This window comes from Peromyscus leucopus, chromosome 4 (assembly GCF_004664715.2).
Source record: "Peromyscus leucopus breed LL Stock chromosome 4, UCI_PerLeu_2.1, whole genome shotgun sequence".
Taxonomy (NCBI): domain Eukaryota; kingdom Metazoa; phylum Chordata; class Mammalia; order Rodentia; family Cricetidae; genus Peromyscus; species Peromyscus leucopus.
In genome coordinates, this window is record NC_051066.1 from 32,302,956 (window position 1) to 32,327,616 (window position 24,661).

Sequence of the window (24,661 nt, forward strand, 5' to 3'; positions counted from 1 at the left end):
ATCAGAATCTTGATACTAAATTATCTACTAAATAATAACTGGGTAACTACTGGACACTATAAATTGGGTTACCTACTATAATAACATAAAAAGAGGTACATATTAGTGCCAAGATCCCAGTACTACAAATGTTCAAAGAGATGATCTTTGTAAAATGTAATTATCCTAGCTCAAAAATCTGTGTCTATATAATATTTTGTTGAAATGTATAACATCTGTAATGTATGGCCTAAGCTTTTGTCATCCTATGTATTCTCTTTGTGTAATTCCCATTAGCTCTTACATGGGATTGTTCTTTTCCCTAGATCTGGCAATGTGGAGGCTCTTTGGAGATTGTGACTTGCTCTCATGTTGGTCATGTTTTTCGAAAGGCAACTCCATATACATTCCCTGGTGGCACTGGCCATGTTATTAATAAGAACAACAGAAGACTGGCTGAAGTTTGGATGGACGAATTTAAAGATTTCTTCTACATCATATCCCCAGGTATGCAATGCTGACATTTTCCTTCCTCTAAAAGAGAAAGTAAAAATTTAAACATGCTGAATGTCTGTTTCATTGTTCTTATTATCCTAAGAGCTAAGATAAAATGTTATTAATTACTAAAATATCATGGACAATCGTGTACGAAAAAGTTTTGTGCTAAGTGATATTCACTTAAAATGAGAAAAAAATCTTAACAGACATTTTAAAAATCTCTTCCATCTTTTTTTACTCTCTACCCAAATAATGAAATTCCTACAGATATTCACATTTATTGTAATACATACCAGGAAACTTTTAACTTGTATTTAAATAGGATGATTTAGTAAACAGTCAATAAATTTAAATAAAGAAGTAATAAAACAGTACTGAATAAATGGCTTCCTATTTTAGTTACACAGACATAGTTGTATAAAACTAAAAGTAAATGGAGACTACAGCTGGGTGGTAAGAATGATTATTATCATATTTTTTTTATAATTTTTATAAGATTTCTCAACATTTAAATATTACTTATGTGAAAGAATATTTTTAGTAATAAGGGATTGTGTAATAATTCAATTCCAGAAATGGTAGGACATTGTGGGATTTTTTTTATTTGTTTCATTTTAATTTTCTATGATTTTTTCCAACAGTCATATTACTTATTTCTAGAGAAAGAACAAATATTGATGCACTAAAATGCAGATGAAATAACAGAAAATTGCACTATAAGGATCAGCAATGCACGACTAACCAGCCTTATAGTTAATTAATTAATGCTGCGAGTTAAATATGATTCCCTTCAAGGTGTCAAAATATAGACCTGAATATCAAAATAAAATTTAAAGTATTTTGGCTATATTAACAAAACAAATTGTGTGTTCTTTTCTTGATATTTTTTCAAGGTACTCAGTGACCTTCTTATGTAACCCTTAAGAACAAAAGGAATTCGCATTTTCATACTCTTTTCTGCAATATAATCTGTTACATAGCTTAAAAGGGCAGTTTGCATTCTAAATGGCATGCACTGATTTCTAAAGCTATATATAATGCTAGTAACTAAATTTATAATAAACAAGTATGAAGACTAGAAAAGTCAGTATGGACCTTCTTATGGTCTAGAATTCTATATCAGAAAGAAAAATGGAGGCATTGTGTATGTGAACATGTGATTAGAAGGACCTTTTCACACTTTTTTTCAAGGCCCTTCTGTGTCAAGTCAAAATGCTATTTCAAGGAACACTTTTTTGTGACTAGAAGTACTTTCTTTTATAGTAGAAATTCTGTCCAGATGTTCACAGAGTTCAACAGAACATGTAAAATCTGCAGGAAAGCAGTGACATTTATATAACCTTTCCATATTATTTTGTTGGTATTTCTTGAATGAAAATCATTACTTATAGAGACATTTAAGTTACAATATAAATAAAGAACTAATGAAAGAAAGAAATGTTTTATATGGGGAGTTACATGAAGGTTGCATTAATAATGTGAGTGATTGGGGATCACTGGAAACACATGCCATGGGTTAATCCTCAATGGAAATAGTGGGTGGAAAGTAATGTTCAGGTGAGCTAAGGAACCTTTCCTTTCCAGTCTCTGAAGGTTGACCGAAATGAACTGACAAGAAGAAAAGGCATACAAATTAATTAATATGCAAAGGGGTGAAAGTCACAGGGGATAATTACAGGATTGTGAGCCTGCAGTAAGATCATATGATTTGAAAACCTTCATATCCTTTTCTATAGGAGAGTGTGGCATTGGGGACTGAGGACAGTAAATGATTTTTCAAGAAGTTCAATGAGCTGGAACAACATACAGCATACTTAAATGTCCGTTTGGTGTGCACGCACACACACACGATGTTGTTAATCTCTATGGATGGAAAGTGATGACCTATGCCTTATGACAAAACTACGAGCTTGTTACTGTTACCATCGTGAATGCTACTCTTGTGGTTTGAGTTTAGTTAATGAAAGTTTAGGGAGGAAGCAGAGATTGTCCTTACTGTTTTGGCATGTGGTAAACTTTGAACTCCTATAGATAGAGAAACTTTGGACAAAGTTTGTCCCTGTCCCACTGCAGGAGAAGACACTTGGGAGACAAGTTTTAAGTTCATTTTTAAGGCATTTAAATTTCTGCCATATCAAATTGCTTAGCATCAAAAATGCCTTCTTTGCAGGGCATTGATCTTAAAGCCTCAGTATTAGACATTTTGTATAATTTTTAATTGACTTAAAAAATAGATGAATGACAACTATTTTTCAAACTGCACAAAAATGATCAGTTTCAGAGCTCAGCTGTTGCAGTCTCTGTATGAACTAGGGACTTTGGAAGCCAGAGCAGATCTGTTTATATCTCCAGGAAGTACCTGTTTTCCATCTCATTCATGAGCACTTGGAATGTTCTTGTTTCTACTACACAGGCTTGTACCTTTGCAAGTGGAAAAACAGAGATGCCAGGAATGGATTTAAATTACTTAAGATTTTCATAAGGGCCATTGATAGGTTGACACTCTACATTAAGGAAATGGAGCAATCTGCCTACAAAGGGAAAAATTAAAGATATGAAATGATAACTTTATTTATTAACATACAAATAACATTTTAATACAAATAAAATATCACCATATTTCCCTTTTTCTATTTTAATAAAAAGCAAAAAGGAAAAAGCTTATAACTAACATAAGAAAAACTATATACAAGAGTACAATAACTATATACAATATATACAAGTAATAAATACCTAAACAATGTCTAGTTCATTTGTATTTGACAAATTCAGAGAAAATAATTCCATTATCTATCCTATTGTATCTAATTCATTTTCTATCCTAATTAATCTTCAACTATAACTAACTAATCTTCAACTCCCTCAGAGACCCAAGAAGGAAATAATATTGGCTAACAAAAATAAAAACAGGAAGTACATGCAAGCAACTTCCAAAAAATTGTGAGTTGACAGAAATTCAACAAGGAAGGCAGAATTTAAGTAAAATGAGAAGCTCTATCTAGATGACTATAAACAAAACATAGCTTTGTCATGTTATAGGTCACCCTGAATCAGATAGGGAAAAAATGTTCAGGAAGCAAGGAATATGTCATTTTTATAATAAAGATTTTAATCATTATTTAATTTGCTATAAATCCTGGTGGATTCTGCAGTGCAAAAGTCAAAATAACAAAAGTGTTTATTATTTTCTGAGTGATGAGTTTCTGACTGTGTGTCTTTTTTTTCAGTAAGTGAATTTGTAAAAGGGAAATACAGGCTTTTATATGCACGACTAAAATCATTTCATTCACTGTAATGAACTCACAGATTTTTATACATTGGTTGATGAGCGAAGACACAGCCCACTGTGGGAAGCACCATCCCCAAGGCAATGGGTCTTGTATAAGAGAGGAGAAAGCAAGCAAGCAGGCCTGCATGCATTTATTTCTCTCTGCTCTTGAAAATGAATATGGGGTGACTAGCTTCTTTGAGCTCCTACCACTGTGACTTCTCTGCTGTGATGAACTATGACACTGAAGTATAAGCCAACGTTCTAGCCTAAGGTATTTTCTGATCAGGGTATTTTGTCACAGTAGTGAAGATGACCATTAGCACTTACAGTGTCGTGTTAGCTTTCATTACTTATCTCTGTCTAAAGTCTTTCTGGAATTAATATTCCTAGTATCTAAAAAATTTTTCTCTTACTTTGTAGAGCTTAAAAATATTTGTTGGGTAGTTTGAAGAATTAACAAGTAAAGCATGCATTTAGAGGGGAGCCACCTTGTTTTGCTTTCTGTTGAATTACTTAGAGATGTGTGGCTTATATCAAAGAATCACATCCCAAGCTCTTTCCCTCCTTTATTATCCAGAACCAGGTCCTTTCTTATCCAGAACCAGGTTAAGCACCCATAGGTTAAATAAAAGGTGATGGCACTGTTCATATGCCTGGAAAGAAAGTCCCACTGGTTTATGCATGACCAGTCTTTATAGCTTTTACATAATTATAGAAGTATACTGTAATGCAGTCCTCCTCCTAGGACTAAATGATTGTAAAGACATAAAACAGCATAGTACAAATTTCTTTAATATGCACAATAAAGGTTGTTTTGCACCTGTCGATGTCTATATTTTCCAAGTCCTGATTTGTTTCATGTTTGACAGGAATCTGTGTAGAGTTACACATTCAAACTACTTTTGTCTGATTACGTTGCTGTTTATTTTATGTCCCTATTCAATTGGCTCTTGCCCATCTGCCATTTGGCTACTTTGAAAGCATGGGTGTGTTTCTAATTCTATCTGTACCTAGAGTGTAAATGAGGAGCAATGTCACTTGGTAGTGCTGTTAAGAATAGATTTCTGGTACTTGTTTAGTGTGCTTTCTGGCTGTCTTCTTAAGGATGCCAATACTCTGTCTAGCATCACGGATTTTAAAGCCCAGAGGCCCTTAAGTCCTGAGGCAGTTTTTACTAGTAATTGGGCTGTTTCAGATAGAGCCAATCTGATTGCCCCAGCAAATCCTTTTAAATGAAGTGATATAAGTAGAAATCACTCTTCACAGAACCCGCCTTGTAAATGTGGGTGTTCTTTTTCGTCCTGTTTGGTCACGAGCAGAGATTTTAGGAACTTGAAAATTGAGTGTACTCATAAAACCACGTATTTGAAACAGTTGCTGTTCTATTAATATTGATTTTCTTTCTTTGGGGAGGTGAATTTCTAGCTGGATGCCAGCAGGCTAGAGGCAGCTACCTGAATATTACCCCAGGGTTCTCCTTTTCTCAGTTGACAGTTTGTGATCTTGCTTTGAACAGGAACAAAGGGGAAATTAAATAGGAAGAGCCTAGAAACATACCTCCAAAGGTTTTTATGTTCAGGAAACAACATATCTTCTTCAGCAACGCTGCAGTGATCTCATTTGTATTCCAGGTAAAACAAGCTCTGTATTTAGAAAAAAATCCTGGAACTCCCTCTGAAAATTAACACACAAACATAGGCATACAAGAAAAGAGAAACAAAAAATAAATAAATAAATAAATAAAAGGAAAAGAAACATCAGCTTACCAGCTTATAAAAGGCAGCCTATTTGAGCATTTATCATCAGGCCACTGCTGAACTTTCAGACCTATATTCATTCCTATCTGTTGGGTCTGCATATAGAAAATACAAATAATTTCAGCATGGTGATTTTTTTTGTTGAGATACAGTATGTGATAGGCATTTGTGTATGCAAACCATTTTCTCTGGGAAGTCATGAAAATGTGTTTTTATAACCACAGGTTTGACATTTTCAGCAAAATGTACAGTATGAAAAATTTTAGAAGTCTTAGAATATTTTTTTTGGTGTTTTCAAGAGAGGGTTTCTCTGTGTAGCTTTGCGCCTTTCCTGGAACTCACTCTGTAGCCCAGGCTGGCCTCGAACTCATAGGGATCTGCCTGGCTCTGCTTCCTGAGTGCTGGGATTAAAGGCATACGCCACCACTGCCCGGAAGAATAGTCTTTATTGGTTGGTTTAACGTAACTTTCTAAGTAAAGACCATAGCATTTCTAAAAGGAAAGTAATGGGTGAATTTTGTCTTTTATTATTTTATAAATACTTTTCCACAAAGTAATCCTGATCCACCACTCATTGTATCTGACACGATGATGAGGAAATGATAAATCATTTTTATTGTATTCTTATTTGATAGCACATATTTACTAATCCTTATGGTACCTTAAGAAGCTAAATTTTGAAGTGTGTATGACAGCTGCATTCTGTGTTGATGAATGCTTCCATCAAAAGTGTTGCATTATTATGTTATATGTGGCAGTAGGTTGGTTTTAATCTTCAGTTCTTTTGTTGACATTTATTCATATTTGAATTTTTAAAAATATTTTTTATTAGTTCTTTGATAATTTTATGCATTGTGTTATAATCATATTCACCTGCTCCCCCAACTCCTCCAAGACCAATCCCTTTTCCCTACTCACTCATCTTTGTGTCCTCTTTTTGTTTTTTCACAGATTGAGTTAAGTTTGTGCTGCCCATACATTCATAAATATGTGACTTTTCAGGGAGTCCTGGTTAACTTACAAGGGCTTACACTCTTAAAGAAAACCAACTTCCCCTCCCATACCAGCCAGTCATTACCAGTAGCTCTTTAGATAGATATCGGACTTGATAGGCAACTCCCCTCTCTCTGTTGAGATTTGGTCTGGCTTGAGCTTGCATGGGTCTTGTGCATTCTGGTACAACCACTGTTAATTCCTAGGTGAAACTGCCCTGCTGTGTCCCAAAGACAGAAATCTATACATATTAGGAAGTATCTACAATGCTACCTAGTTTTCCTTATGAGTTTTTTGATACCCTGAACTTGATAGAAGAGAAAGTAGGAAACACACTTAAACTCATTGACATAGAAAAGGATTTTCTGACTAGGAAATACAATCGCACAACAAACTCATTGATCCTCTGACTCTTATTAACGTTTTACCCACTATTCTGCATTTAGTGATATTTTTTCATGTAACCATCTCTTGTGCTCTTTCATTATTAAATCAACCTCCAAATTTCCCTTCCTTGGATTTTGCATATATGCCTTTCTTCATAGCTGTCTCATTATTTCTCTTGCTTTGTCCTCAAGGAGTCGGCAACTTCTTCAGTAATTTTTATTGTTGACATTTGAATTTCTTCTGTGAAGACAGCTTTTACAATTTTTAAAACTAATATTCTTTTTTTTTTTTTTTTTTTGGTTTTTCGAGACAGGGTTTCTCTGTGTAGCTTTGCGCCTTTCCTGGATCTCGCTCTGTAGACCAGGCTGGCCTCGAACTCACAGAGATCCACCTGGCTCTGCCTCCCGAGTGCTGGAATTAAAGGCGTGCGCCACCACCGCCCGGCTTAAAACTAATATTCTTGATTTACTTACTTTTGGATATTTTGTCATTTCATGAATTCATAGATCTTTATATATTTTGTCAATAATCTTATATGTTATGAAATATTTTCTCTTAAATACTTACATACATTGCAGCTGTTAGAAAAACAGTGTTTTAGAATAATTTTTGTGTTGAAGTAAAATATTTCTATTTTAGAAGTTACTGTTTCTTTGGTCATTATATTTATATTTTTCATAGTATGGCCCAATTCTTACATATTTTAGATACCTAAAAATATTCTTTATTAATTTCATAAAGATCACACTCCCCTTTGTTTTTTTTGTTTGTTTGTTTTTTTAGCAAGACAGTGATCTTTCATATAAAATAAACATAACAGAAAACCAGGATCAGATAGCTCTTGTCTTAGTTAGTTAAGAGACATCATGGCCAAGGTAACTCTTATAAGGGAAAACATTTATTTGGGGCAGGCTTTCAGTTTCAGAGGTTTAGTCCATTATTATTATGGCAAGTGGCATGCAGGCAGACATGGTGCTGGGAAAAGACCTGAGAGTTCTACATCTTGATTGTAGGCAGCAGAAAGAGTCTGTGTGTCACACTGGGAGCAACTTGAGCATATATGAGACCCATTGCCCACTTTCACAATGACATGCTTTCTCCAAAAAGACCAGAGTTCCTCCAACAATGCCACACCTTCAAAAGTGCTACTGCATACGGGTCAAGCATTTAAACACATGAGTCTATGGAGACCATACCTATTCGGAACACCACAGTTCTCCATATGAACATGTTTATGACTTCATTCATAAAAGTATCATCTGTAGTAGTTATACTTTCAAATATATTAAAATTATTATATCACTTACCATTATATTAATTCTAAACATCTTGAATTCACTCATGGTCTATAACAGTAATCAGCAAATAGTGAAAATGATATTTGCTAGAAATCATAGAGTTGTCTTTGAAGATAAGTAATACAACAATCACTTCAGATAATTAGCCTCACAGAGTAATCTTATTATTATCAAATCTAAGTAGTTTCCAAGTATTTCTAAAGTGAATATCACTTAAGTTGTAGTGTTAATTGATTTGCAAAATAGTAACTACCTTCTAGAGTTCAGACAACAAAATTACTTACATATTTAAGTGGGTTTTACCCTTAACACATATATTACTCTAACCCTTATAATTGTATGTATACAATGAATGAAGTCATTTAAAATTCCTAATCAATGGGTTTTACCTCAATTGGCTTTGAGGAGGTTATAGTTAATTTTCATGTCTCCAAGACTTGCTGAACTAGTCAAGGTAGAATTAGTAATTTTCAAGTTTGTGCAGATGATCCAAAGCACTTTATAAGATGCATGATTTTTTCTTTGTCCTTTTTTTCTTTTTGGTCAGGAGATGGCTGAAAGTTTTATTTGATGTAAGAAGATTAAATATGAATCAAATATGACTTCAGTGCATGCAGAGAAGCTTTATCATAACTACTTTCATCTTGTCAGTTTTTTCAGTGTCCTCATTTTATTATTTAATTCTGTCATAACTAAAATTGAACAGCTTATGAGTTATATAATTAATTGCTTTAAATTTTCAGTTCTAATTCTTAACAGAATTGAGTGAATCACTCTGACATGAGGCAGCAGTCATGAAGCCATTGGTATCCAGGCGAGTTAGAGTACAGACTTCTTTTTTCTAAGCTCCCAGGCTACGTCCTCAATATTAGTTATCCTGGCAAGTCACATCTGCTTGCCTTCTTATGTTATATTCATTTTTTGCTATTTAAAATAAAATATGAGTTCCAATCTGAAATGACCTAGTTACATGAACTCTTAAGAAAGTGAAAACAGAAGTTAAAGTTGACTTTAAAAGACCTGGAATATTTTCTCTTCTCTGGATTAAATAATAGAACACAGTTGACTACACTTCCCCTGATATGCTAAGCTGAGGTTATTGCAGTCACATTCAAAAGCAAAAGAAAACAAACAAAAAAACATGACAGGCAACATTCACTTTCCTACTACACATATCAATTCTTAGTGACAGATTATCTCAGGTCCTAATAATTCACATTTCCTGGGAGCCATTCTTCATTTATATATTCACATAGATTATTTGGAAAATATCTTCTTACATATCTGTATTAAATGAGATATGCAAGTCTTCCATGGAAAAGAATGCAGAACAGTGGATACAAACTGGGAAGAAAAGAACACATCAGAAATATTTGTCAGAATTTTGCCAAGGGAAGAAAAAATATATTTTGCAAATATAGAGGCCAGATTAAAAAAATAGACCCATTGGATTACTTTCATCAGCAGCAGAGTAATTATGCAATCATCAGCCCTGAAGAGTTAGTGGCCATTATGTTATTAATTGCTTAGCTGCAACTTGCTTGATATGAAAGATCTACCTTAGCCTACATGAATAGATATGATTTGTTTATTAATACAGTCAATGGCATAGGTACCAGTCAATGCACATAAGCTAAATTATGTCAATTAAATGAGTCAAACATTTAAAGCTTTCTAATTTATGTATGTGACCTTAAAAAGGAAAGATATCTGTCCTCATTGATCAAAAGTGTTTTTCAGGCCTGCCCTCTCTATAGCCATGTTTAGTGGCACAAACAGTATCTGAATTAGGATGACAGTCTGGGTTACATAGTGAGTTCAAGGCCAGTTTGAGCTACAAAGTAAGACCTTGCCTAAAAGGAGGAAAAGGAAGAGCAGTAGATGAAGAGAAAGAATTATCAATATCAAGTTGTCTATCATGCCAACTTTTTATTTTTTTAACATTTTATTTAGTCTATGCATTCTTGGTGTACCATCTCTACTAATAAATCATTAGTAATTTTTAAAACTGGTTAAGGATTTTGTATGACTTAATAATGGAAAATTTTATCATTATAGTAGATTTAATAAGTATATGTCTTATTTAAAATTCTTATTGACGCCAAGAAAACACAAATCTCAAGTGCCTGAATAATATTTCAATTAAAGAAAATGATGGCTAGATTAAATGGAACCATATATAACTAGCCTTTGATCAGTGTCATATAAACAAAGTAAAAGAAGTAAGGATTTTATTTGGAAATAACACCCAAGAAAACAAAAGGTCTTACTAAAAAATATATTGTATAGAAGACTTTGTGTATTTGCACAGACTCAGAAAATAAACTATCAGAAAACATTTTTTACATTTCACACAGATAGCCTTCTAGAAGTATAATGGATGCAGTTACAATTAGATCAACTTCCTATTTGGAAACATTAAACCAGAGATAAAGTATTTACCTCTTAAGGAGATCAAATGAGAAATGAGTGAGAGGTTGAGTATGAACTCTTATCACAATTTCTGTTTCTAAAATCCTGTTTTCATAGAAACATACATCAATGGTTATAAACATGCTTACTCTGATAGCCACAGTATCAAAAAGGAGAGCAATAGATTTCTGCTCAACATGATATATTTTAATGAACTTTTCAACCATGGAAACAGAGAAGCCCTGACTGTACATCTGTGTTTGCTAGAAACAGCCTGAGTTTCCAACTATTTCCTGGGGATAATCACTAATTACACCTACCTTCAGTAACAACAGAGTCTAGATTTGAGCAGTAAGTTATATGATGATTGTCCTTACATTCAGTATCCTGTCCACTGAGGTGAGTATTCTCAGTAAGGAAACAATGGGCTGATAAATGCGGCAGCTATTCTATGTGGAGTAGATGTTGTCTTTCATTCCACCTAATTCTCAGGAAAAAGTTGTTAAGTATTTTAGGATTCTAGGTAATTGGTGTGCATACAGCTCTGCTGAATTAATGACTTTCTTGATACCTCCTTAAAATACCCTTTATTAAAATGCTGCCTAAAAGAGTTCACAAATAGGTTTTATATTTTGATGCTAAAATTATATCACTGTCCTTTAGGAAATATACTTGCATGTTTCTCTTTATTAATTTATACAGTTAAATTCTAAATTCCTGACTTTAAGAAAATAAAAGCCAAGTTGTCATTGGGATAATAATGATCTAAGTTTAAGATTTGTGACACCTCAAAATATCTTCAAACATCTCCATGAGAATTTCAATTTTTCAAACACTTTTGAAACCTAGTGAATGTTACAAATCAATTTAATCCATAGCAAACATTGGGAACGAATGGGAATTGATGAACTAGTAACTTTACCCATTTAATGACAAAATGTGGATGCATAAAGATGAATGGAAATCACTAAAGTAATGACCTGCAAAGAAAAAAATAACCTGAAAAAATAGGCCAAGATTAGTGGGTTCAGCTACTCGGTGAATCACCTCATCTTTACACATGATCTTTCAATTTCTTTCATTTATAACTGCCTATGTCTCTCTGTCTCTCTACCTTTTTCCATTTGTGTGTGTGTGTGTGTGTGTGTGTGTTTATGCATCACATCTGTCTTCTATCACAATTTATTGATAATATTATGAGCCCATGGAATAACAAGTTAAAGTTAATCGAATGTTTATCATACTGATAAGGGTCATGATGATGACTAAGCACAGCTGTCTCCTCCACCATGGATACAGGTTTTAAGTTCCATACAAAACAGTGACAACTCGGTTGAAATAGCACATCTCATTTGAATTATTTATATTTGAGATTAAATGTGAAAACTCTGGTGAATTACAGAAAATAGAAGAACCTAGGTTAAGAGGACATCAAAAATTTAAACAGATTTTGGTAATGGAAGCTCTTGTTTCACTTTGAAAGCATGGGAAAAATGAATACTGATGCATAATTCATACAAATGGCTATTTAAATCACTGTATAACACATTGCTGAAAGTGGCTGAATTGGCTGCCATTTTTAACTGTGGTAAATTCTTAATAATATGATTCTATTTTAAATGAAATTTTGTCTTGATGATAATTTCTACTGGAAATATTAATTAAACTGATGATCATTTCCATATTAAACATAATATTGGAGTACAGATATTATTTTTTTAATAACATGCTTTGATTCATTTTAGTTAAGTAGGGTTACTTTTTGCTCTTTTTTATATAAAATAATTAAAATTGGTGTATAAAATAATGAAAATGTATTTCATTTTTCTTGTTTGATAGTTTTGTACTTGCATATACTATGTTTTGATTATGTCCACTCTTCATTCCCTTTACTATCCTCAATCATAATTCTGTATTCCATATATATTCTCCCTCTCCTCCCTCTCTTCCTTTCTCCCCTTCTCTTTTCCATTAAGCTCAGCTGTAGCACAAATCTTAAAAGGTCTTTTTAATAAAACAAACCCATGGCCAGGTATTAGGGTGAATGTTGGAAGATCAGAGAAGCAGAACAAGCCACAGCCACCTCACCTCACCAGTTCCTCAGCTGATCCTATTTTCTCAGACTGGAAGCCTCTGTGTCCTTATCCAAATGGATCTCAGCTGAAATTCTCAAAAGCATGAAAGCTGAACCAGCTCTAGTTCCTAATCCTCACCCCTTAAATACTTTTCTGCTCTCTGCCATCACTTCCTGGGGTTAAAGGCTCACTTCCTGTGATTAAAGGCACAAGTCACCATGCCTGGCTGTTTCCAGTGTGGCTTTAAACTTACAGAGATCCAGATGGATCTCTGTCTCTGGAATGCTAGGATTAAAGGCATGTGCTACAACTGCCTAACCTCTGTGTTTAATATTATGGCTGTTCTGCTCTCTGACCGCCAGATAGGTTTATTGGTGTGCACAATATATCAAGCACATCCCCCCCCCTTTTGTCTAAAATTATAAAAGCTTATAACTAAAATGGCCATACCACCCTGAACGCGCCTGATCTCGTCTGGCTTCATTAACAACAGGGTTTAACTATTAACTTCTGGAAGGTATCCAAGAGCAATGGAAATAGTCTGCCTTGTTTGAGGCATATAGGATTCACTCTCCAACAGCTCATAAAGAGGTAACCTGTATGCAGGACTGGGTTATTATTTGATAGCCAGTGGTTTTCAGGAAGGGCATTACTCCTCTCTATTATGGTGAACTCCGTTTAAACTCTTTATATTTATGTTTATATGCATTTTAAAAATTGTTGGAGCCCATTTGGGTTTCCTTGTGGCTTTACCCAGCAGGTCCACATAGAGAGGATGATTGGACCACCGGCCTGAGTGCAGGTGTTTGAGATGGTCTGCACTTGGCTGTGCTGGGGGGAGGTCTTTGCTCCACCTCTTGACATTCCTTTAAAAACCCTTTGGCAGAGACAGTCAGGCCTGATGGATTAGGATCCAGGCCCTCCTGAGGCTATCCTGTATTTTCTGTTTTTCTCCCCTTTATCCTTCTAACTAATATTTCCTGCTGCTTCTACTCAAGAGTACTCCGGGAAAATATGGGGATGTGATGGTCCTCCACAAGAAAACTTCTCCAGTAATGTATTTACTTATGACTTTTTCTCAGGTCTTTTTTTTAAGGAATTTTTTATTCATTTTACATGCCAATCACAGATCCCCCTCTCTTTCATCCTCCCCCACCAGACTTCTCCCCTCGGAACCCACCCCCCATTTCCTCCTCCCAAAAGGCAAGGTCTCCCATGAGGAGTCAGTAGAGCCTGGTACATTCAGTTGAGGCAGGTCCATACCCCTTCTCCTGCATCAAGGCTGTGCAAGGTGTCCTACCATACATCGTGGGCTCCAAAAAGCCAACTCATGCACCACGGACAGATCCTGATTCTACTGCCTGGGGGCCCCTTAAGCAGATCAAGCTGCACAACTGTCTTGCTTATGCAGAGGGCCTAGTCCAGTCCTGTGGAGGCTCCACAGCTGTTGGTCTAGAGTTCATGAGCTCCCACTAGTTTGGTTTGGTTATCGCTGTAGGTTTCCCCATCATAATCTTGATGCCCCTTGCTCACAGAATCCCTCTTCCCCCTCTTCAACTGCACTCCTGGAGCTCAGCCTGGTGCTTGGCTGTGGATCTCTGCATCTGCTTCTATCAGTTACTGGAGAAAGGCTCTATGATGACAGTTAGGGTATTCACTAATCTGATTACCAGGCTAAGCCACCTTAGGCGCCCTCTCCACTATTGCTAGTAGTCTAAGCTGGTGTCACCCTTGTGAATTCATGGGAACTTTCCTAGCACCAGGTTTCTTCTTATCCCCATGATGTCTCCCTCTATCAAGTATCTCTTTCATTGCTCTCCCACTCTGTCCCTGTTCCAACTCAACCATCCCATCCATTTATGTTCTCATCCTCCATCCCCTACCCTCTATTTCCCCCACCTCACCCCCAGTTTATTCATGGAGATCTCATCTATTTTCCCTTCCCAGTGCAATCCATGCATCCCTCTTAGGGTCCTCCTTGTTTCCTAGCTTCTCTAGTTAGTATTGACACCCAATACTTCCTCATCTGATCTGCCTCCCATCCTTCACCCACTTAATCCTCCATTGTTCCCCCATTCCATATATAGCACATGCATTCATCTCCCCTCCCATGAAGCCTCTACAACATGGCTACTTAATAGTTCCCTATCCTCTGTATGTATTCTAATTAATCAAAAATTATGTAAAGTGCTAATGTGTAGGTCTATTTCACACATATCTTATTTTCTAAGATGATTTCTTTGAGAAACAGGGACTATTGCAATTTGACTTCTGATTTTTTTTAATATTTAGAATATTTTTCAGCAATGCTTAACTTATATTATTTTGATGATATTAAAAAGAAAATCTTACAAAATTATCCTTTTTACTGATAATTGGTTATCACTATTGGCTATAATACTATAGTCATACTTTGATTACAGATTTTGTTACAATTTTCTAATTCTATGTCCCACTGTAAAAATATTTGCCCATGTAATTCTTTCTCATAATCAAAAGTACTCCTCCTCTGAATACATTATATAATCTCATCCCTATCAAATCACAGTCCTTCCCACTAAAATGCTGTTTCTGTTGGTGCATTGTGTATCAGCATCTGTGTACTTGTCCCTGCCATTAGTTTCTATGGCACCCAGTCAACACATTTTTAAAACAGATTTTCTTTTCATCTGAATTTATGCCTGCCAAATAGTTGTACATAGTGGACATAGAAATGGTCATGTGTTCCATCAAAGTAAATAAATAAATAACCACATATGTTAGATGAAATATGATCAAGTAGAAAGATTTTTAAAAGATTTTGTTTATCAAACTAAGCTATTGCTTATGTGAATGCCATAGGTCAGTAACTAGAAATTTCCATTAGAAATTTGCAGGTGTTCTTTGTCAATGTTAGATTTTTTTCCTGCTAAAGAAGACATAAAATCTTTGTGTATTTATACTCTCAAACTAATTATGGTCTGTCATAAATAAAAACCCCAAGAGAAAATAGGAAACTGAAAAGCCAATGCTGATACTGATGGTTGATTGGCCATCGAGGGACACTTCCTATCTATTCTGCTCTATTTACTTTAACAGATTTTTCCCATTCTTATTCTCCATGTTTTGTTTATTTTAGTGAAATAAGCAAGGAAGGAAAAGCAGTGAGTTTCCAGGCTATTTGTCAGGATTCTGTGTGTATATTCTGAAGGGATGTCAGCCAGCAGTGCTCATTTGTGTCAGTGTGATCATACATGTCTGTTTCCTCTATTGCTCTTGCCAAACAGTAGTAAAGTGGGTGGCTGTGTGAGAAAAATAGCAAATGCATGAATTAGCATAATATTTGTGTTTTATTTATAAGAACAACCCATCTCCCATGTCCAATCTTTTCTACTTATGCAGTAATGTTTCCTCAATCAGTTTTCAGGGGCCACTCCACCCTGCCATAGGCCTTGGCTACAGAGGCTAAAGGTCTTTTATTTGTTGCTTTCAGATGATATCCTATCTTACTATTGACATAAAAATCTCTCTGAGCAAACTAACATCTTACAAGTCCATCCTAGGCCATACTACTAGGGACAGTAATATTGAAAGTATATTTTCCTGTTAGCAGCTTTTGTAGTAACAATTACATGATGCCTGGTGGTGGTGGTGCAAGCCATTAATCCCAGCATTCAGAAAGCAGAGACTTATGGATATCTGTGAGTTCGAGGCCAGCCTGATCTACACAGCTAGTTCTAGGACAGCCAACCCTACAAAAAGAAACCCTGTTTCAAAAAAAAAACAGAAGGAAAACAAAATTACTGCATGAAATTCAGATTTATCATTTTATATTAAATATTTTCTGGAGAAAATATCAATATAGATGTTAAAGACAATTAAGTACAAAACACTTGAGGAAAATGTTCCAGCAACTGGTAACATAAATGTATTCTACTTGGATTGGGCAAATGGTTAAATCAGTAACGTGCTCATTAGCTAACTATAAGAACCTGACTTTGGTCCACAGCATTTAGTGTGGAAAACAGTTGAGCATAGTGGCATGCACCTGTATATACCAGTGCTGGATGCAAAGGGCTTAATTCCCACCAAGTCTGTTCACTCCAGTTTCTGTGGGAGAGTGTGTCAAAAAATAAAGTAGAACATGTTTAAGAAATACATCTAATATTGACAGCTGCCTGTCACAGGCACATACATCTACACATGAACACAGATACCGTGGTGGTTTCAATGAGAATGACCCCATTGGTTCGTATATTTGAATGCTTGGTTCCCAGTTGGTGAACTGCTTGGAAGCATTAAGAAGTATTGCCTTGTTGGAGGTGATGTGTCACCAGGGTTGGGTTTTTGAAATCTCAAAAACTCACACTAGGCCCAGTGTCTCTTTTTCTCTGATCCCTCAGGATCAGGATGTAAATCTCTCAGCTACTGCCCCCAAACCATGCCTCCCTGTTCCCCACTAAAGTGATAATGGACTAGCCCTCTGAAACTATAAAAATGCTCCCAATTCAATGTTTTATTTTATAAGAGTTGCCTTGGTCATGGTGTCCCTTTACAGCTATAGAACAATGATTAAGAAATGTAAAAGCCTAGTCTTTGGAGCTCAGCTTGGTGTTTGGCTGTGAATCTCTGCATCTGCTTCCATCAGTTACTGGATGAAGGCTCTATGACAACAGTTAGGGGATTCACCAATCTGATTACTGGAGTAAGCCAGTTCAGGCACCCTTTCCACAATTGCTAGTAATCTAAGCTGGGGTCATCCTTGTGCATTCCTGCTGACTACACCAGGCTCTGCTGATTCCCCAAGATGCCTTACCTTCTTGTAGGAGGGAATGGGGAGGGTGGCCGCAGGGGGCAGGGAGGCTGGAAAAGCAGGAGGAGAGAAGAGGGAGATCTGTGATTGGTATGTAAAATGAATAAAAAATTCTTAATAAAAAATGAATGACAAAAATGTAAACCCCCAAATATATATAAAAAAATAAATGTTCATTGATAATACTTATCTGTAGTTACCCAGCTTACTGCAAAAATCAGAAAAAGCAAGGATCTGCAGTTCAATGATGGAAAAGAAAAGTAGAATGATACCTGATGTAGTAGAGGAGAAAGAGAACTGCTGTTTACAAACCTGGAGTCTCCTGGGATAGGTCATAGTAAATGCACAAGCCTAGATCACAAAGTGTGAAGAACCAGAGCCCATCTCCTAAACCAGAGCTCTGCTCATGCTGCCAATTGTCAAATCTTTAGTTCTTTTCTGTTTTAGGCTTCATGCCAAGTGATATCATTTTTTTTGTTTGTACTCCCAATATTTTTCCTTCTACTGGCTTTAAACAATATATTAATTTAATTTAGTATAGCCAACAACTGCCATTTCTTTTACCCCTTTCTTTTTTCTTCTTATATAAGAAAGATATAAGCAAAGTAAATAGATCAGCTTAACTTTTGTGGTCAAACATGTCCTAATGCAGCACTAGCTGTTTAACCCCAGATAAATTTTACAGACAGATTGTATATCAGTTTCTGTATGAACTAAAGAGGACTGTTAATATTTACCTAAAAGGCACCTGTGAGCATGGATGAGATAAATGATTTGAAGGCAATGCTACAATATTTGAGTTACAGTAAAGACTTGGTGATTTATAACTATAATATTAAAGTTATCTAGAGAAAAATAATGGATACCACTGGTACACATCAAATATTTTGTTAAGTAAATATGTTTATATTCATTCTTTTTATGTCAGTTATTACTTAAAATATTTTTATCAATGAGAGGTACATGTAAAAAGTTTTATGTGACAGTTCATTTTATAAAATTGTATAGCTTTTAAAGGATATTAGTGAAAATCAGGAAAATGAATAAATTTATATTCTGAGATACATATACACAACTTTACTCACGCAAATATGAAGGTCATAGAAGCTTTGATTCCCATTCATAGAATCCTCAGGAATCTAAGAACCAAGAGCTAAGGTTCTAGCTTTAGAGGATGGAAACTAAAATTAAAATTTGGATTAGAATCTATGGATTAGACATGCACATCTCTAATTCTGGGAAATTAATTTAATTTCCCCAGTAATGAAAAGGTTTGTATCTGATTCCAACCCCAATTTCCATGCTTTTATGAAATTACTGGTTTCTTCAAATCCTTTGAATACTGAGACCATTTTTGCCCCCCTTGATTATGTGGTCCAAACATGATGATTTAGCAGCCCTAAAGAAACGCTTTAGCCTCTGACTTAGTCCTTTGCTTTAGGGACAAGGTATGAGGGTCAAGAACAAGGAACAGAGAAGAAAAAAATGAACATAGTGGCAGACTTGGTGTAAAGGACTCTGAGCTTAGGAAGCCTTTTCTGAAATTTAATGAGTCTATTTTTGTCTTTTAGTCCACATGATTTCTAACATATTGTCTTTAAAATAATCTCTTTTGTTGTTTGTTCTGGCTCCAGATTTTTGCCACAGTTTCACCTATTCTCCACAAGTTTAGTTACTTGTCCCAAGCACATGCCATAATGTGGTGACTCTATGAATCAGGAGTTGAGGCAGGATCTTGCACATGAATTCCTCTGAAAACATAATTGGTATATTAAGTCTTCCCTATTGTCTCTAAATCACCAAAGTCCACCCATTGTTGGTGCTCAACTGGCAGATAGCCTCTTTTGGGGATTGCACGATGGCTTCCATCATGTCTGGCATCTGTGTGTGATGGCTGGGTTAAACTACAGTTGTCTTTGTTCATGCTAACCATTGGTAGCTCCCCTAGAGCACAAGATGAGAGAATTGTGACCAGCTAGATTCAAGGATCCTAAAATGAAACACATTAAAAGAAACAGATCTTAGACTTCGTGTCTCACAAAGAGCAGTAGCAAAGACTGGTGGCACTCTTTGATACACCCTAATTCTCCGTCACACTTCAGTTATAGAGGGTTTAACTTACTTTGTAGCTCAAAGCACATTCACATCTGTCTTCCTTAAGTAGTTTCTATGCTTGCTTATTTTTTATGCCATCATAGAAAATCACTGGATTTTGTTTCTGTTTCAGTATTTTACTGAAATAAAATGTGGGGGCATGTAAACTGACCTAAAATTACAGGCTATGCAACTTGTGCTTGTATAGTGTACAGACACTCTGTTGAAGAGATTCACTCTTAGTTTCACATCTGTGGGCTACATTACTGTGATTGCTATTTAGTAATCAGTAACTAAAATGTACTGTGCTATCAGCTACACAAGCTTGACCACATGGCTACCCAGCTAGGTACTAATTTCCTGTTGATATTAATATGTTAGTTCCTCATCAAATAATAGCAAACATTTTTTAATGAAAATAATAATCAAGTTCACATACACATTTTCATTTAAGATTAGGGAAGTGGCATGTATGACTTGGAGCAACATTCCTGGGTCATAAAATCTTGTTAGAGGTTTTTACCGTATCCTGACAAGTCTTGCTTATTCCATCCCTTTCCCAGGTCTTACATTTGTTTCACTTTTCCTTCTTCACAGTGTGAAATCCTTGTTTTTTTTTTTTTTTTTTTTTTTTTTTTTTTTGTGTGTGTGGTGTAATTGTTATGTTTTTTTTTGCATTTTAATTTATACTTTTAAAGTTTTATTTCTTTCTTCATTTGACATCTTTCATCTCACTATTAATTGATATCTTCTTGCCTTACTTTCAACTGAGTCTTTTCTTATTAACTCTGAAATCTACAAACAATTTGATTTTATTATTTCCTTGATATATTTCCATATTTGTCCTCTAGAGGATGTGCAGTATGACGTGTGGCAGTTGATATACTTAAATGACTAATTTTGAGATCCTTGGTGAATGATCTGACAAAATGCTACTGCAGCAAGTTGTATTCACCCTTAGTCTGTGGGAGAAAGTAGATTGGTTTGCTTGAGGATTTCATTGTCTTCCTCACGAAGTAATTATCTCCTGGGTTCTAGATCTAAGCATCAAATGAGGGGGGGGGGCACAAAACAGACAATGGATTAATTATGTAGAAAGAAGAAAGAACTGGTAAACCAGATCCAACTCTGAGCTAGAAAGGGGGAGAGAAGACACAGTGATTCTAGTGCATATCACAAGGTGAGGCCACTGGTTGTCATTTTCAGCACTCAGTGCTAGCTGCTCCCTGTGTTAGAGGAGTTACAAGGCACTGAGCAAGTGATTCCTGTATCTTAGAGCATCTTATCCCCACCTCTGGAATTTGGTCATGAGCTGTACAAATTTCAGAAGTTGTGTTTTTCTGATGAAGAAACTCGATCTAATTTGTAAGATGGGCCACTGGTTAAAAAAGGTTATCTCAACTTTATTTTTATCTATTTATGGGGAATCCATCCACCATTCTTCCTTTAGTTCTTCATGTAGTGGCATTGCTGTACTTCATAATCTATATCATCTTATTTCTATATAGGCAAACCCTGGAACATCCTAGCTCATTAACAGCTTACTGAGAAAATCAGAAGTGTTTTCATTAGATGTCCATAGCACGTCTGAACCTGAATATCCACTGCCAATCTGAAACCTGAGATATGAGCCAGGCCATACTTAGAAGAGAACAAAATCCCATCTGAGGGCCATGGCTATCCCCCAATATGGTTCCAATCTAGCCCTCAATGTGAGCAAGTATTCAAATTCATGATAAGCTAAAAATTCTCTATTATTTTGTACAAGTTATTAGATTAGATTAACTTCTGAAATACACCTGTCTATATTGATATAATGAGTCCAGAACTGGAAAACAGATCTTGCTACTATTAGCACTGGTATTTAAATTGTATAACTTAGGACTACTTGCCTTGTATGAATTGTAATTTATTATACATCATTATCCTCATGTATCTTCAATTGTATGTATTTAAATTTTTCTTTTATTGTTTTGAACATTTCTAAATGTAGGCATTTCCTCTTAATTAAATATAACTAAGCACATATTCATTGTTTAATCTTTTTTCTTTTTCAGTAAGGCATGTATATGTCAAATGCATTTAGAATCTTGTCCTCTAAACCTATGATTTTCACCTAGTGTTCTCAACTGGCAAAACAAGTATCAACTGCTAATTTATAAAAAAAAATTCTGAGATCAGATGGTATAAATCTGTTTTTGAGCCCACCAGGTGATTTCAATGGCAGTGTAGTTTGATTCTTCAATGTACAGACAGTTTCTAGGCCGTGTGTATCATGTTTTTATGTGCTTACTAATAAGAACTGATTATTTTCATTTTTTATACTCTTTTTGGCCCTGTCATTGCCTTATGGCCCATAAATTAATGGACAATATAATTGATAGTTGAATCTACTACATACAAACCCCACTAACTTCATAATATGATCAATAACTACATATAGAAGTGGATTCCTAAAGAAAGATTCTTTAACATTGAATGTCAGATCAAAAACAAGTATTTAAATACATGTATGTCCCATTTAATGCTGACATACGTCCAATTAATCTTTGTTGAAATGAAATTAAAATTTAAGTAGGAGTCATTTGTTTCTATTTGCTGTATATAGATCAATTTCTTTTGGCCAGGAAAACCTAACAAACTCTACCAGAATCAACATAAACAGTTTTTAAAAATATCACTATGATTTTACTCTTTTTAGTTCTTTTTGGAAAAGAGAAACTGAGTTGTATATCTCCACTCTCTACTAACTCATCATTTGGGTGGCATTTTATATTTATTAAAGACATAAAAAAATAGAGCATAGCTTTGTCACTTTGGATGAGAACTGAATATAGCATACAAAACACACTGTTATCTAAATCTTATAAAAGGAAGCACTTGAAAGGTACCATTAGAAAAATCATGACTGGAAAAATTTCACTAACATATAAAAATCGGCATCAACTAATTTACTGTGGTAGATTAAACCTTCATGTGCCTGAGAACACATTTTTACATCTAAAATTCTAGCTTGTCTAGAAGGACGTTTTATTGCCTTAAAATTTGATACCCCATCTATTTGATAGATGATATATAGTCTTCTGGTCTTAAGAATGTCTGGCAGCATCTGCTGTGAAAGTTTCCCCTGTGCCTTTAGATTCAGATTGTCCCTGCTGTATCTCTGTTGAAGAATTGCTGTCAATTACAGGTTAAATGTGGACAAGAACTACGATGTTTTCCACAAGGCATCTCTTACTGGTCATCCTCAGGCTCAAAACCTTGTGGACATGAAATGCACATTTATTTTCATGGTGTTGTATGAAAATAAGTCTAATGTCAACAATAGGTGGTTTTCTTCCTCTCCTTGCTTTTCAGAGAGTGCATAATAACCTTAATCTATAATATCAGAGGTTGAAATTTTAAAGTATTACCATAGAAATATAATTGGAGTTCTCATCAGTTTGTTTGTTTTATATCTTAATGTACTTTGCCATTTCATTTTATTTGGCCATTTAGCCATATATGTTTGTGGAGATCAAGTCCATGCGGGGGTTCACATGATTAGTCTTGGCAATCCCTCCTATTCTAGCCAGTGATTTCCCAGGTATGCATAGTAAAACATACCACAAATGTAAAACATTGATCATACTATAATTATAAAACCTGTCCTTAAAGCAAGCAATTGTAGTCCTACCTAGGAGCTCAGTGAGAAGAAAAAAAAATTTTTTGAAACACACTTTGAGTGCAGAAAGAATAAGGATCAGAGGGAACAGATCCCAAAGGAAACATATGCATTAGAGTAACTCGGTGACTGGATTTGAGCTCAATCAGCCTTAGGGTACCTTTTTTCCACACCTGAGGAGAAATGATAGTATCTTTTTCTCTGTTATAATTATGTTTCTAATTTTAGCCAGAAGAATAGTAAGAACAAAAAATAATATGGTAAGGGGAGGCTTGCGTTGGTTAATGTGCAAGAAGTCTTTGTTTATCATCATTATAAACATTATAAAGACAAAAATTTTGCAAGTTCTAAATATTTCCTCTTATAACATTCCTATTGTAACAGTATTCCTCTTCCTATTAAATGGAATATAATCAAGGCATTAGCTACACTTTAAATGCAAAACTAAGGCAAGCATTTGTAAAAGTAGGGGAAAGTGTGTGGCAGTAATTTTCTAGTGCATAATAAATTAATGTACGCTGGAAATTTTCTTTAGAAATTTATTTTTTTATTATTTAGAAATATTCCTCTTAAAAAACTTTTAAAGAATCTTAATGAAAAATAGATACTTAAGAAGTAAATTCAGAGAAAAGTAAAGCTAAAAATGTAATTTTGGCAATGTACTATTTATGTAGTTTAAGAGCTCTCAGTGATGGCTATCTTGTCAACCACTGGGGGATGAGGATATGTGGGCATTGATCCCAGAATGGGGAGTTCTAAATGGAAATGACATTTATTTTCCCCCTACCACAAACATCTAACTACTGGAATAAGCAGAGAGCTGCTTCTCACTGAATAAATAGAGAGGGCTAATGTGCTTTTTGTGAATGACACTAGCATTCTGGAGGCAAATGCTCCTGACAATCTTCATTAGGAAATAAATGCATTTGACTGATTTGAACAGTTTTGAAAGCAGGCATGCTCTATCTGTGTGATCTATTTGAGGCTTTAATGCAAGTGTCCTGGGTTAAATAATGTATTTTTTACAGGAAATGTTTGAATTACTATTGAAGATGTAACATATCTTTCTTTTCACATTTGAATAGCAATCTAGAAATATTTAACACTTCTATTTTTGTGCGGCCTTTTTTTTAACCTCCAAATGCCCTTATCTTTTTATTCATTCAAAATATATCCTTAAAGATCCTGTTCAATGATTGTGCTTTTTGTAGTCTTTTCTCATGGCACTTTATCTCTAAACACATTTTGCATGTATAACTATATATTTTTATAGATCTTTCACTCAATTGGAAGGTTTTCAAAATGAAGGGCTAATTTCTTCTTATATCTTTGCTGAATTGCTGCTACAAATGCTACAAAAATATGAGCAGCATTAAATAAGCAAGAGGTAAATGAACTGGTGAACAAAGAAAAAAGAAAAATAATATTCATGGGTTGGAGA

General features: G+C 35.0%; 1 protein-coding gene across 2 annotated transcripts in view; it reads left to right on the plus strand.

Moving 5' to 3' along the window:
* Nucleotides 1–24,661, plus strand: part of Galnt13 (polypeptide N-acetylgalactosaminyltransferase 13) — a 581,705-nt gene that overhangs the window by 394,579 nt on the left and 162,465 nt on the right. For both annotated transcript variants that reach the window (XM_028874800.2, XM_028874871.2), the window contains one exon: nt 306–486. In XM_028874800.2, coding sequence (XP_028730633.1) covers nt 306–486 — 181 coding nt within the window. The remainder of the gene's footprint in view (nt 1–305; nt 487–24,661) is intronic.